This window comes from Ammospiza nelsoni, chromosome 2, assembly GCF_027579445.1.
Source record: "Ammospiza nelsoni isolate bAmmNel1 chromosome 2, bAmmNel1.pri, whole genome shotgun sequence".
Lineage (NCBI taxonomy): Eukaryota > Metazoa > Chordata > Aves > Passeriformes > Passerellidae > Ammospiza > Ammospiza nelsoni.
The window spans coordinates 104,261,004-104,273,120 of record NC_080634.1 but is presented as its reverse complement, the minus strand read 5'-3'; the positions used below and the strand labels follow the sequence as shown (position 1 = coordinate 104,273,120).

General features: G+C 40.5%; 1 protein-coding gene across 2 annotated transcripts in view; it reads left to right on the top strand.

The window, feature by feature from the left end:
• Window positions 1–11,239, top strand: part of SH3KBP1 (SH3 domain containing kinase binding protein 1) — a 214,584-nt gene extending 203,345 nt beyond the window's left edge. For both annotated transcript variants that reach the window (XM_059466276.1, XM_059466277.1), the window contains 5 exons: window positions 1,287–1,396; window positions 3,260–3,385; window positions 6,366–6,637; window positions 8,003–8,066; window positions 9,414–11,239. In XM_059466276.1, coding sequence (XP_059322259.1) covers window positions 1,287–1,396; window positions 3,260–3,385; window positions 6,366–6,637; window positions 8,003–8,066; window positions 9,414–9,455 — 614 coding nt within the window. In that variant the 3' untranslated portion in view covers window positions 9,456–11,239. The remainder of the gene's footprint in view (window positions 1–1,286; window positions 1,397–3,259; window positions 3,386–6,365; window positions 6,638–8,002; window positions 8,067–9,413) is intronic.
• The last annotated feature ends 878 nt before the right edge of the window (window positions 11,240–12,117 follow it).

Here is a 12,117-nt window from a genome sequence, read left to right as displayed (position 1 = left end):
AGATGGGAGGATATTGCTGAATAAGGGAGCTACAATCCCATTTACTTTCCAGCTGACAAATCATGAGTACTTGGAATCAATTTAAATGTCTTTCAGTGCATATAGTTTATTGCACAGGCCCATTAATTAATTTGTTTTTCTGTTGCATAATTTTGTACAATGGTTGGTTGTAATATGACAACAAAACTGGATCATCAGAGATTTATTGTTCTGTAATATTTGGAAAATTAAGTGCCTAGTATATAGAACTATTAACTTAAAAGCTATTTTTTCCTACATGTGTGTAATGAAAAATAGTCTCTGAATAATGAATATCATTCCTATATTTGATTCATATCTGAAAGTAATTTTGAAGAATTTTGATTTATCTTGTCTAAAGTACCTCTTGTGTGTTTTCTGACTCCTTCCTGCTCAACATATGCTGTAGGGCATTTTGAAATGAAGGTGAGTGAAACTGATACAACCCATAAAAATAGATGAATGGTATTAAGCCATTTGATTTATCCATGTGATCATGAGCTGTGGTATTCCTTGAGCCTCCACATCTTTCTTTCACGTAAACATGCTACCCTGTGGCTGGATTCAGTAAACACTTCCCCAGAGCTTTTCACTGGCCATGGAGATGGTTGGTAGAGCTTTCAAGCAGACCTGCTTTCCCTGGACTCTGTACAGCTTCAGGAGCCTGTTGGAGCTTTTCCTTAGCACAGCCTCTGGGCTACTGGAGGGAGATGGTCCTCTCACCTGCAGCTCCTGGAAACCATGGTGCCTCCAGCTGCAGGTGTCCAGGAACGTGCACATCACTTCCAGCTCGATCATTCTCATTCTGCATTCTCCTGAGCAATTACTGCAATGCAGAGCTGACAGTACAGTTCCTGAGACAATGTGTGCAAAGTCTTATGTCTCCAGTTATTCAGGAAAAAAAATTACTAACCCCTTCAGTAGCCAGATGGAAATTTTGAAACTGTTTATTCCATGCTGTAGAACCCATGATGTCATTTAGCTTTCACTATGCTGAAAACAAAGCCAAAGGCTCCTCTACACGTTCCCCCTCTGCTTTATTGTGTTTGAGATGGAAGGGTAATTGTTCTTGGCAAGGGTGACTGGATTACAGCTGCCTTTGACTTCCAGGTTTTTTCAGTGCCATCATGGTGGCTAAATATGTGCAGAACACTGTGACACAGTGGGGAAAATGGGATTTCATTTCTTTGAAATTAGGAAAAAAATGTGATTCTTTCCCTTTGAAGACAATTGCCAGAAAACCAAATCGATTCTATTTTATTTTTAAGACTTGGAAGGTTTTGATTCTGTAATACCAATTGCTGAGAAGCTTAATCATCCAACTACAACCAGACCAAAAGCTACTGGCAGGCGACCACCCTCCCAGTCTCTCACATCTGTAAGTTAATTTTCCTTTTCTTTAAAAACTATTTTTAAAAATATTTTTTCTGAATTTCCCCCCCTCCTACTTGTGCTCCTTGATGTTTTTATACTTTTACCCAGCCACTCTTTCACACGTACAATGAGGCAGAGAGATGCAGATCGGGAAAATTACTGTCCAAGGCTGCCAGTGTTTTGAATACTGATGTTTAAAACATTCCCTTCCTTCTAAGGTTTATACCCCCTTATTTGGGTGCTGCCAAGTGTTCCTTGCCAGACATGATTGAGCCCAGAAAAATCCCTTATAAAAATCTTTGGAATAGACTAATTTGTGTGAAATATTGAGGATTTTGAAAATGTTTCCCAAAAGAAGCATTTCTCTTGGTTTCTTGGAGACATTTATCAGATTTTGAGGACAAATAGACCATTCAGTGTTCAACAGCCCTCCCTGAGCTATCATGTGTTTCTTCTCATTAAGGTCACAGTTGTAAATACAAGGGTGATTTAAATTTCACTCTCTAATATCTGTCTTTAGACAAGTTGGTCTCATAATACTGTGGAAACCACTGCTTAGCTTTTCAGTGTCTTCTTCTCTGGGGTTTAGGGATTGTTTGTTTCCATGCTTTCTGTGTTCTGGAATATCAGAATGAGAGCAACTACTGATGGTTACCTGGGTCCATGTTGCTGAAGGAAAACCAAGTGGAAGGAAGCAAAAAGGATTATTGCGAAACTAATAGAACTCAAAAAAGAGAATGCTTTCCAAAATGACTGCTGTCATAAGTAGAGAAATATATAAGAGCAATATAGAGGTTCTCCTTACCCTGTCACATCTATGAGAAAGCATCAAGGGGTGGAAAGAACCCTCCCTTTTTGTGCCTTTACCTTCGGCTGTGTCCAAGGCAGTGCCAGCACCGTGCCCTGGCAGTGGCTGGAGCCTCTGGGGAGCAGCAGGGTCAGACCTGCTCTGAGCAGAGCCAGGGCAGAGCCACCCCGGTGACAGAGCTGGCATCATGACAGAGCTGGCGTTGTGACAGAGCTGGCATCCCCAGGGCTCAGCCCTCAGCACATCCCCAGGGCACAGCCCTCAGCACATCCCCAACATCCCCAGGGCTCAGCCCTCAGCACATCCCCAACATCCCCAGGGCACAGCCCTCAGCACATCCCCAACATCCCCAGGGCACAGCCCTCAGCACACCCCCAACATCCCCAGGCTCAGCCCTCAACACATCCCCAGGCTCAGCCCTCAGCACATCCCCAGGCTCAGCCCTCAGCACATCCCCAGGGCACAGCCCTCAGCACATCCCCAACATCCCCAGGGCTCAGCCCTCAGCACATCCCCAACATCCCCAGGCTCAGCCCTCAACACATCCCCAGGCACAGCCCTCAGCACATCCCCAGGCTCAGCCCTCAGCACATCCCCAACATCCCCAGGCTCAGCCCTCAACACATCCCCAGGCTCAGCACTCAGCACATCCCCAGGGCTCAGCCCTCAGCACATCCCCAGGCTCAGCCCTCAGCACATCCCCAACATCCCCAGGCTCAGCCCTCAGCACATCCCCAACATCCCCAGGCTCAGCCCTCAGCACATCCCCAGGCTCAGCACTCAGCGTCCTGCCTGGGACAGGAGCCCGCTTGCATCTTGTGATATCATGCAGTGCAAAGCTGTAAATTGGTGCTGAATTCAGCTCATAAACATACCTTATTTCTTGAATGCTTTGAAAGCATTCTAGCTTTGAAAATGAGATGCAAAAAAGAGGGAGTACGGGGACAAAGAGTCCTTATTTTAAGTATTGTTACTTAAAAAATGATGGCTAAAAAAGTTCTTGTACAATGAAAATATCTGTGCTTTTTTTTTCTTCTTTTGTGGTGTTTGTCTATACAGTCATCCCTTTCAAGCCCTGATTTCTTTGACTCACCAAGTCCTGAAGATGAGAAGGAAGACCATGTTTCCATTACTCACAAAACTCTTGAAGTGTCAAGGAAATCAAGAACTGTTACAATATCACAAGTAAGTTAATTGGAATGCCTCTGCTTAACCTTATCACATGCAACTTCTTTTTTTAAAGCAGTACTGAAATATTTAAAATTTAATTCATCAATCACCTGGTAACTGCCCACTTAAAGAAGCTTAAAATTATAAAGGGTACTAAAGATTGTTTTGTGCTTGAAATGCAGGTTTAAAGTGAATTGCACAGTTAAAATGTGTCAAATAACCATACCGTGAAAAAAGTACTTCTTGTGTAAATGCATTTTACAGAATCACAGAAGCTGGGAAATAAATTTTAGAAACAAAGACCCTGTCTTTTTGCAACTTTAAATTGAGTTTACATTAGAAGAGTCTGTGAGCAGAGAAAATATTTAAATTTGAATTTAAATTTGCAAATATAATCAGTTTTTATACTGGTATAATTGTATTCATTTTATAGGCTTGTGCCATTCTTACTGTATGTTGGTAGACTCCTGCAGCACAATCAATATTACAAAAGGACTGTGTAGGTCAGGCTTTAAAGGTTGGAACTCTTTTTTAATACATAAGAATAACTTTAATAATAAAAATACTACATTCTAATAGTTTAACAAGTATTTGAGAGATGAAGTTGTGCACTTCTGTGATCAAGTTATGAGGACAATGTTTTGCTATGTAGCTCCCTCTTCTGGGAGCGCTTGCACCAAGGAATACTGCAGGGCCAACACTTCTGAGTTATAGACAGCACTGTAGATGTTGTTCTTGTAAAATGAGATGGCTGCTATTAGAAAACAGCTACTTGAGGCTTTAATGTTGATAGCCAGTTAAGCTCTGGAATAAGATGCTCAGATCAATGACTCCAGTTGTGCCTTGCTTGCCTGCTCCAGATTTGAACTCAGCCTGAAATTTATTTTCAGTCCAAAGGAAACTTGCACCTACTGTTATATGGGGTTATTATCCATGAAAGATCTGTTTATTGTTACATATTTCTCACACCCCTCTCTGCTCTGGTGAGACCCCATCTGGAGTTCTGCATCCAGCTCTGGGGTCTCCAGCACAGGAGGGACATGGGCCTGTTGGAGCAAGTCCAGAGGAGGCCACTGAGATGGTCAGAGGGATGGAGCACCTCTCCTATGAGGAAAGGCTGAGAGAGCTGGGTTTGTTCAGCTTGGTAAAGGGAAGGTTTTGAGGTGACCTAATTGTGGCCTTTCAGTACCTGAAGTTAACTGTCAAGAAAGATGGAGGGGGACTATTTATGAGAGCATGGAGTGATAGGAGAGGATGATGGAATGGTTTGAAACTGAAAGTGGGTAGGTTTAGATTAGATATTAGGAAAAAATTATTTACTGTGAGGGTGGCAAGGCACTGGAATGGGTGCCAAAACAGAAAAGTTGTGTATGTCCCATCCTTGGAAATGTTTAAGACCAGGCTGGATGGGATGTGCAGCACCTGGTCTAGTGAAAGGTGCCCATTTCCTTGGCAGGGGGATTTGAACTGGGTGACCTTTAAGGTCTCTTCCAACCCAGATACACAAAGTAATTGATAAAATGTTAAAAGAATACTATTCAGGTCACTGAGTCAAATTTTCAAGGCACAAGAGTGATTCAGCTTTCTTGTGATTATAATACCATTTTTGTTTATATTTATGGTCAGACTTGGGTTTTGTGCAGAATGCTTCTTGAATCCAGTGTTTTCCCAGACCAGGTTCTGTGCTCAATTATGGTTGTATGACCTAACATTACAACAGTATTGTAGGGAAGACTGTTTTTTGCACAGCTTGGTGGATCCTGCTCTTCTCTCCTCATCATAATTTCTCCTGATTTTCATGTCATCACTAACTTTTCTCTCAATTACTTTGTTCAGCTAATGCCACCCTGCCAATCTCCAAGTCCTCACTTACAGTGTCTCCTTCCATTTCCATACCATTTATTCTCAGTATTTTGCCCTATTTACCATTCAACTTCAATATCTCTTTTTCAAAGAGAGTTGGAAGGTTGCCTAGAGCTTTTTCTTACTCTTGTCCAAATTAGATTTTCAAATATGCCTGGTAGCTGTCATGTAATGCACACACAGCACTGCCAAATAACAGTGCAAAGATTCCCTTCACTTGCCATTGTGACACCTGTGCCTGTGCACTGCTCTTTGTATGCAGTGAAGTAGATGGTCATGTATGGTTGGTAAACTGCAGATTTTTTAATTGTCTAGTAAGTATAAAATTTTATATTACATTATATACGTATATTACTTTATGTAGCATATATGAGTAGAGGCTTGTCTAATAAGTAGAGGACTGTATCACAGTTAAGAAGCATGGAATCCTTTTTAGCTAATCACATGATTCCAGGGCTATAGGTTAATGGTGTGTTTTTCTGTCAAGTTCCTGGAGGAATAAACAGCTATTGGTAGTTATGGGGATTCATGGAAGCTTTGATTAACAGAGTACAGTACACTACATTTATTTATTATTAATAAAATGTTGAAGCCATGGGGATTTTTTTCTATATATGTCATACCAACAAGTGAATCTAATGATTTTTTTTTTTATTTTCGTAATGCTAGAGAGGACATGTAATGCATTTTTTAATTTTTGAAAAAACTTGGAAGATTCCTTCAATAGTTGGTGGGAAATTATGAATTTAGTTTACAAAAAATATAACTTGGATTCTTGTCCACGTGGTTTTGTGCTCTGTGGGAGACATCCATGGATGGAGATATGTTCTCACAAACATCTGAGAGAAACACTGAGCATCTGTCCCTGGTTTAATTCACTGCTAGGTCTGACATCTTGGAAATGCTGTTGCTGAACTTTTGCATCACAACTAGACCCCCTCTGAAGCACACATACAAAGATGATGACTAATCACTATATTTATCATGCTTTTGCCAAGGCTGTCCATGTTTGACTGATGGAATTTCAGCATTACTGAAGAGCAGCTAAATACTTAGCATTGGTTAGAGGTTTGATTTTCATAAAGCTTTCTGCAGACATTAAATGTTGTTTTTTGTTTTTTTTTTGTTGCAGGTGTCTGATAACAAAACTTCCTTGCCTCCAAAACCAGGAGGTCTGGCTAGTGGCAGTAATGTACAACCATCACTATCCCCTTCACCATCACCTGGATTTCACTCAATTGCTATGGGAACAACAGGCCACAGGTCAAATTCCCCATCCCTGTTTGGTACTGAAGGAAAGCCAAAGACTGAGCACTTGAGCCAAGGTCAGACTGCCCTGGAGGAGCTGAGAACACAAATTAGGGAGCTGAGAACCATCATTGAAACCATGAAAGACCAGCAAAAGTAAGTGCTGCAAATCACAGCTGTAGGTGGGATGGATCCGTTCGTGCATAGTGGTGGCAGCTTCTGATTGAGTTTGCCTTCATGGATGTTACAGCTCAGCTGGCATATGTGTTTCTGAGTGATTTTCATGTGACAGAACATATTCAGGGGTGAGAAACTCCACAAAAAAACCTGCACTATCCACCAGCTTTTTTTTCCTGTGTTATGATGTTTATGAGGTGTTAAAAAAGTTAACTAGCAAGCTATAAGCAGTGAATTTTGGTTTATTTGTCAATAACTACCTGGGAACTCATGTGCATTGGTCATAATAAATGGGGTGCATTTGTTATAGTTGTAGTACAAATTGCTACAAGCTCCTAAAGTTATTAAATTGATTTGTTAGCACATTTTCCCAGGAAGCTCATGTTACTCGAATTGTGACTAGGTCTTCTGAAGGCCTTTGTGTTTATGGCCTTGAATCTTACTATTTTAGTTTTGGGCACCTTTGTTTTCTTTAAGTTGCTCATTTCTTAGGAGAGAGCGGGGCTGGCATGTAACTTTTGATGTTCCTGAGACTATTGAATGCTTTGGAAGCTAAACCTTCCCTTACATTGTCAGTTGTGTGTAGCCCAGGCAGGAAAAGGAAAAGGGCAAGCAGCGTGCAGAGCGTGTGGCGGAACAGAGGTGTGCGGAGTTTGGGAGAAGATGCGGGAGGGCATGGTTCAAGCTGGATGTAGCCAGCAAGCCCCACGGCCTCGCCTCTCAGGCTGACCCTGCTCCTCTGGTCTCCCCGGCCCTTCTTGCAAGGGCAGCTTCCACCTACTGGTATCTGTCCTAAGGTGAGATCACTCAGTGGGAACATGAGAACGTGTCTGCTCCTCATAGCTATGTTCCCTTTCCCAACAAAGAAGAATGGCAGAAAATCCATATTTGGGATTGTTAAGTCTTATAAATTAAGTTGAAGGTTACATTGTATTGCTGGCATAAATAGATTTTAAGCGGCTTAAGTATGTGATAAGATGGGCAGGATTTGTGTTACCAGTTCCTATAACCCACCAACAGTCAATGCATCTACATTTTGTATGCAAAAAGGCAGCTGGGTGCTGATGTGTTGTTGATACAGCTAGGCCAGAGCAAAGCCTGTGGATGCAGGGCTGTTAGGAGGCATTAGGCATTAGCCATGTGGGATGGGCGGGGTACTGTCCCATAGGGAGTTTGACTTCTCTCTACCATAGCCTGGAGTATACAAGAGTACATTGACTTCAATTGTTCAGAGGAAAAAACCAAACTAGTGAAGTGAGGTAAATATGTCTCCAAGAGATAATATTTTGTATTTTACTAGTGTGGTCATTTCCATCCCAAGCTTCTTTTGCATTCTTTTAACAGAAAAGAGATAAAACAGTTGCTCTCTGAGTTGGATGAAGAGAAGAAAATCCGTCTACGATTGCAGGTACTTGAATTATTTTTAATGTTGGGGATGTGTTGTCAGATTTTGTTTAGCCCCCTATTTTTAGGGGTTTGGGGAGTGATTTAAACAATGACCTTAACAGCATGCTTTAATTTGGTCAGGCAGATGGACTGAAGGGTCATTATATGCCCCTTCCAACCAAAATGATTCCATTCTAATCTATGCTGTGCTACACTCTTCTATTCCATGTACTTGAAGTGGTCTGGTATCAATTATATTTTATATTTTTATGGTGTAGGGCAACTGTACTTCAAACTAGGGATAGAAAATTGAATTGTAATTTCACTGGACTGTTCCCTCTCTGTAAAGCACTTGGGAACATGACAGAGGGTAGCAGAACTGGAGATCCTCAATGTCCATGCTCCAGGGCTGCTTAAAGGACTTTATGTGTCCAACCACATAGCAACATGGCTCCTAATAATACACAATTCTTGTTCAGCTTAAACTGAAATTTATTCAGATAAAACCCAGGGAATATTTTCAATAGGCACTGTTGATTTAGTCTGTCGGGCCAGGCTATTCAGAGTTATCCAGAGATAACTTTACATCTTTATGTCCTGCACTAATGAGTTTAAAATTATGATCTTATAGCTGAATGCTTTTACTCCAGTTCGAATGTTGCTTACACTGGTAAACGTTCAGATGCTAGATAAGATGGCGCTATTAGATTTACATGAAGATAAGAGTTAACAAAAAAAGGTAGCATTACTTTACTTTCAGAGTGCTCTGACAGACACACAGTAGCACAGTATCAGGCCATGTATTAAAGACTGCCTTGATGATGGTGCAGTTGAACACAGGCTGAAACTGGTGGGTTTGAGTAAATCCAGGACCCTGCCTTAGGGCTTCCAGTGTCTGTCACAGGGACCAAGTGTACACCTGGGGCTGCTGATGGTTTCAGCCACATCCCTTTAAGCATGGCTGTACATCCTTCAGAGCCTTTAAGATGCCTGGGCACAGGCTTGATGGTTGTAGAAGGCAACCACCATGCTGGCTGTAAGTGCAGCTGCTGGTGCATGCACATTCTGCAGTAATGCCAGGCAGTGAGCTGTGTGGCTTGTAAAAGTTGTAATTTAAAGAGATTGAAAGATCTTGCAGAACATTTAATGACTGTACTTGTCATGATCTGAGAGAGGAGGCTGTGAATGGTCATCTTATGTAGTTGAGAAGTACCTCTATTTGTGAAATCTGTGGAAATAAGAGTGGTATAAAGCCTGTAGATGACACCTGTGGACAAGAGGGAACACACTTTTCAGGTGACACCAACTGTGCCTCAGTTTGCTAAATCATCTATTTTAATCAAATACTTTTTCCTCTGTTTGTTTTTAGATGGAAGTTAATGACATAAAGAAAGCTCTTCAATCAAAGTGAATACTTGATAGGTGGAATGTTGCATTATTCTTCATGACTGAGACTCAAATTTATGCCCCAGCCAAAATAACTTTGTGCCAAATGATTTAAGAATTGCCTCAACATCCCTTTATTTGAAGGATTAGCACAACAGTTTTTGATAGCACAACAAAAATACCAACAAGAACAAATTTCTACCCAAAGCTGTGCTGTGCAGCACTAGTTGTGACTGAATTGATCTTCTTGTGCTAAAGGCTCTCTACTTCAAGATTCTAGGTGAAATGAAAACTCAGGCAGTTTAGTCCATAGTGGTACTATTTTGATGATATTTTTCCATAAATAAAGTGTATTTCAGATTATCTGTTTACAAGCTTTATGATTTTGACTTTTGGTTTTTAATTGTCTTTTGTCACAGATTTTAAGATGTTTGTACTTCATATAGCCAGGAATGAATGTTAATGTTGGGGCTGAAGGGATTATTTTTGCTTCGAGATTGAACAGCCTACTTTTCGTTATGGTTTTAAGTTCTGTTAAATATGCAATTTTTTGTCCCCAGATCCCCTACAACTTAAACTTACATTGTGTACAGTAATGTATTTACAAGAAGGAAACAAACCAACAGAAGTCTGGTCTTTGCAATGATTTGTGCCTTTCTTTGCCACACACTGACTGGAGCCGGTTGAGGCCAGGTCTCCCTATGTAGCCACCACAGCAACTCCTGTCCCCGGTGTCCTGCTGTCCCCGGTGTCTGGCAGAGGTCACCTTCCCAGTGCTGGCCAGGAGAGCACGTTGGTGCCAGCTGGCAGGACAAAAGAGCACAGCTGAGAGCAGCTTTGTCTTGAGCAGCTGTGGCTTTTTAGCTTCCCTGGTTTGGATAGGCCTCTCCCTCAACCTGAATGTTCATCTCCGCTTGATTTTCATTAGATGATTTAAACACCCACCTCTGTCCCCAATTTTGCACAGAGTGAACAGAATATGCATTATTAAAGCAAAAATAAATAAAAGTAATCTATAAAACATGAATAAAAAGTTGTATTATTTCATGCACAAGGTTCTCTGCCGTGTGACAGTGTTTCATTTGCTGTTGATGTGGTATTGTTTGCTATATAATATTGTACACTTACACTGATACACTTCATAGTCCTCCTTTTGCAGGAGGACTGTCTTCTCAACATTTTGTTGAACCAGATGCTTACTTCAGTTTCTCTGTTTGCTTTCATTCTTTCAAAATTTCACATTTTCATGGTTGTGGTTTCATATGTTCTTAACTAACCACAGAGTATCTCATATCTTGTCAGCAATCTCTGTTAAGTTTAACAAGTGTTTAAATAACAGATATTTTTGCATAGCATGGAGTGAGTGGGTAAGTGATGCTGGTGATGGTGATACTTCCAAGTAACAAAACCCCACACACAAAGGATCTGCTTGTCATCCCATCAAATGCTAGAGCTGGCTCCAGCAGCACACCCTGTATCAACGTGAACCCCCCCGCCTGCCAGGAGCTGGGTGAGATGCAGTATGAAGTTGGCTGGTCACATTCACATATGGTTGGCAGAGTTCCCATAATCTTTTTGGTATGCACAAATATATAAAATACACACTCCACCATACCCAAATCTGGCTTTAAAGGTCTCAGCTGGCAGTACAGAACCTTACTGTTGGGATGATTTTTTCTTTCAGAGCATCTGCTTTTATTGTAACAGTAGTGTCTGAGATTTAAAGATAGGGTAGTAAAACTTGAGAATTTTTTTTAATTGCTCAATGTACTCAAACAGAAACACTAATAAAATATTTTATCACTGAAATGGTCCTATGTAACATTTCTAAATATCTACATTAAAATATTTTTGTACAAAGACTGAGAGTCCTGCCATAGCTTTCCAGGAATAAGGATTTCTACATTACTTCCATGATTTTTGTAAAGTTAGTAGCAGAGTTAGGAGAACAGAAGGAAATGAAGGGATAAGAATTCTGTTTGGGTTTGTAGTTATACATTTGCCATATTTATCCAGGAATTAACTGCTCTGGATTCCTAATTCCCTGGAAAGAGATAAACTACTGTATCTGTCATAAATAAAGTATTGATTCCTGAGCTGTGCCTCAGAAATATACATATATATATACACATATAAGTGTTCCATCTTTCAAAAATGAAAGTCTGAATTTGGTCTAGATTCCAAAAGAAAAAAACATTTTTTTTCCCTCCTGTTGACATGATAACTTGTCATTTTACAAATCTAAGTTAGAAGTCCAAAAAACCGTGCTTTGTAGGAGATGGTTAAAAAGTATTTGTGAAAATGCTTTGCTTTGCAAGTTGGTTTTTTCTGGGAGAGGACACTGTAGAAATACAAGTTCTTCTTGCTGCATTTCATTATTGTAATACAAAGTATTTCACATAAGACATGGATTTTCCCTTTCTAAACAATATCAAATATGCATTAAACATGTGGATATAAACTGCTGCTTTTAAAAGTGTTTGGTTTTATATTTAAAGAAAATCAGAAAACACTGGTGAGGTACAAAGTGATTTTGCTGTGAGAGTAATTAAATCTTGTTGTTTGGAGAGTTGTGTAAAATGACTTTTAACATGCACATACCATTCCTGTAGCAGACTTCTGTTCATGTGTAGAAGTCAGGCTCATACTTTTGCATGATAATATCCAAATTCTTGATTTGGTAAACT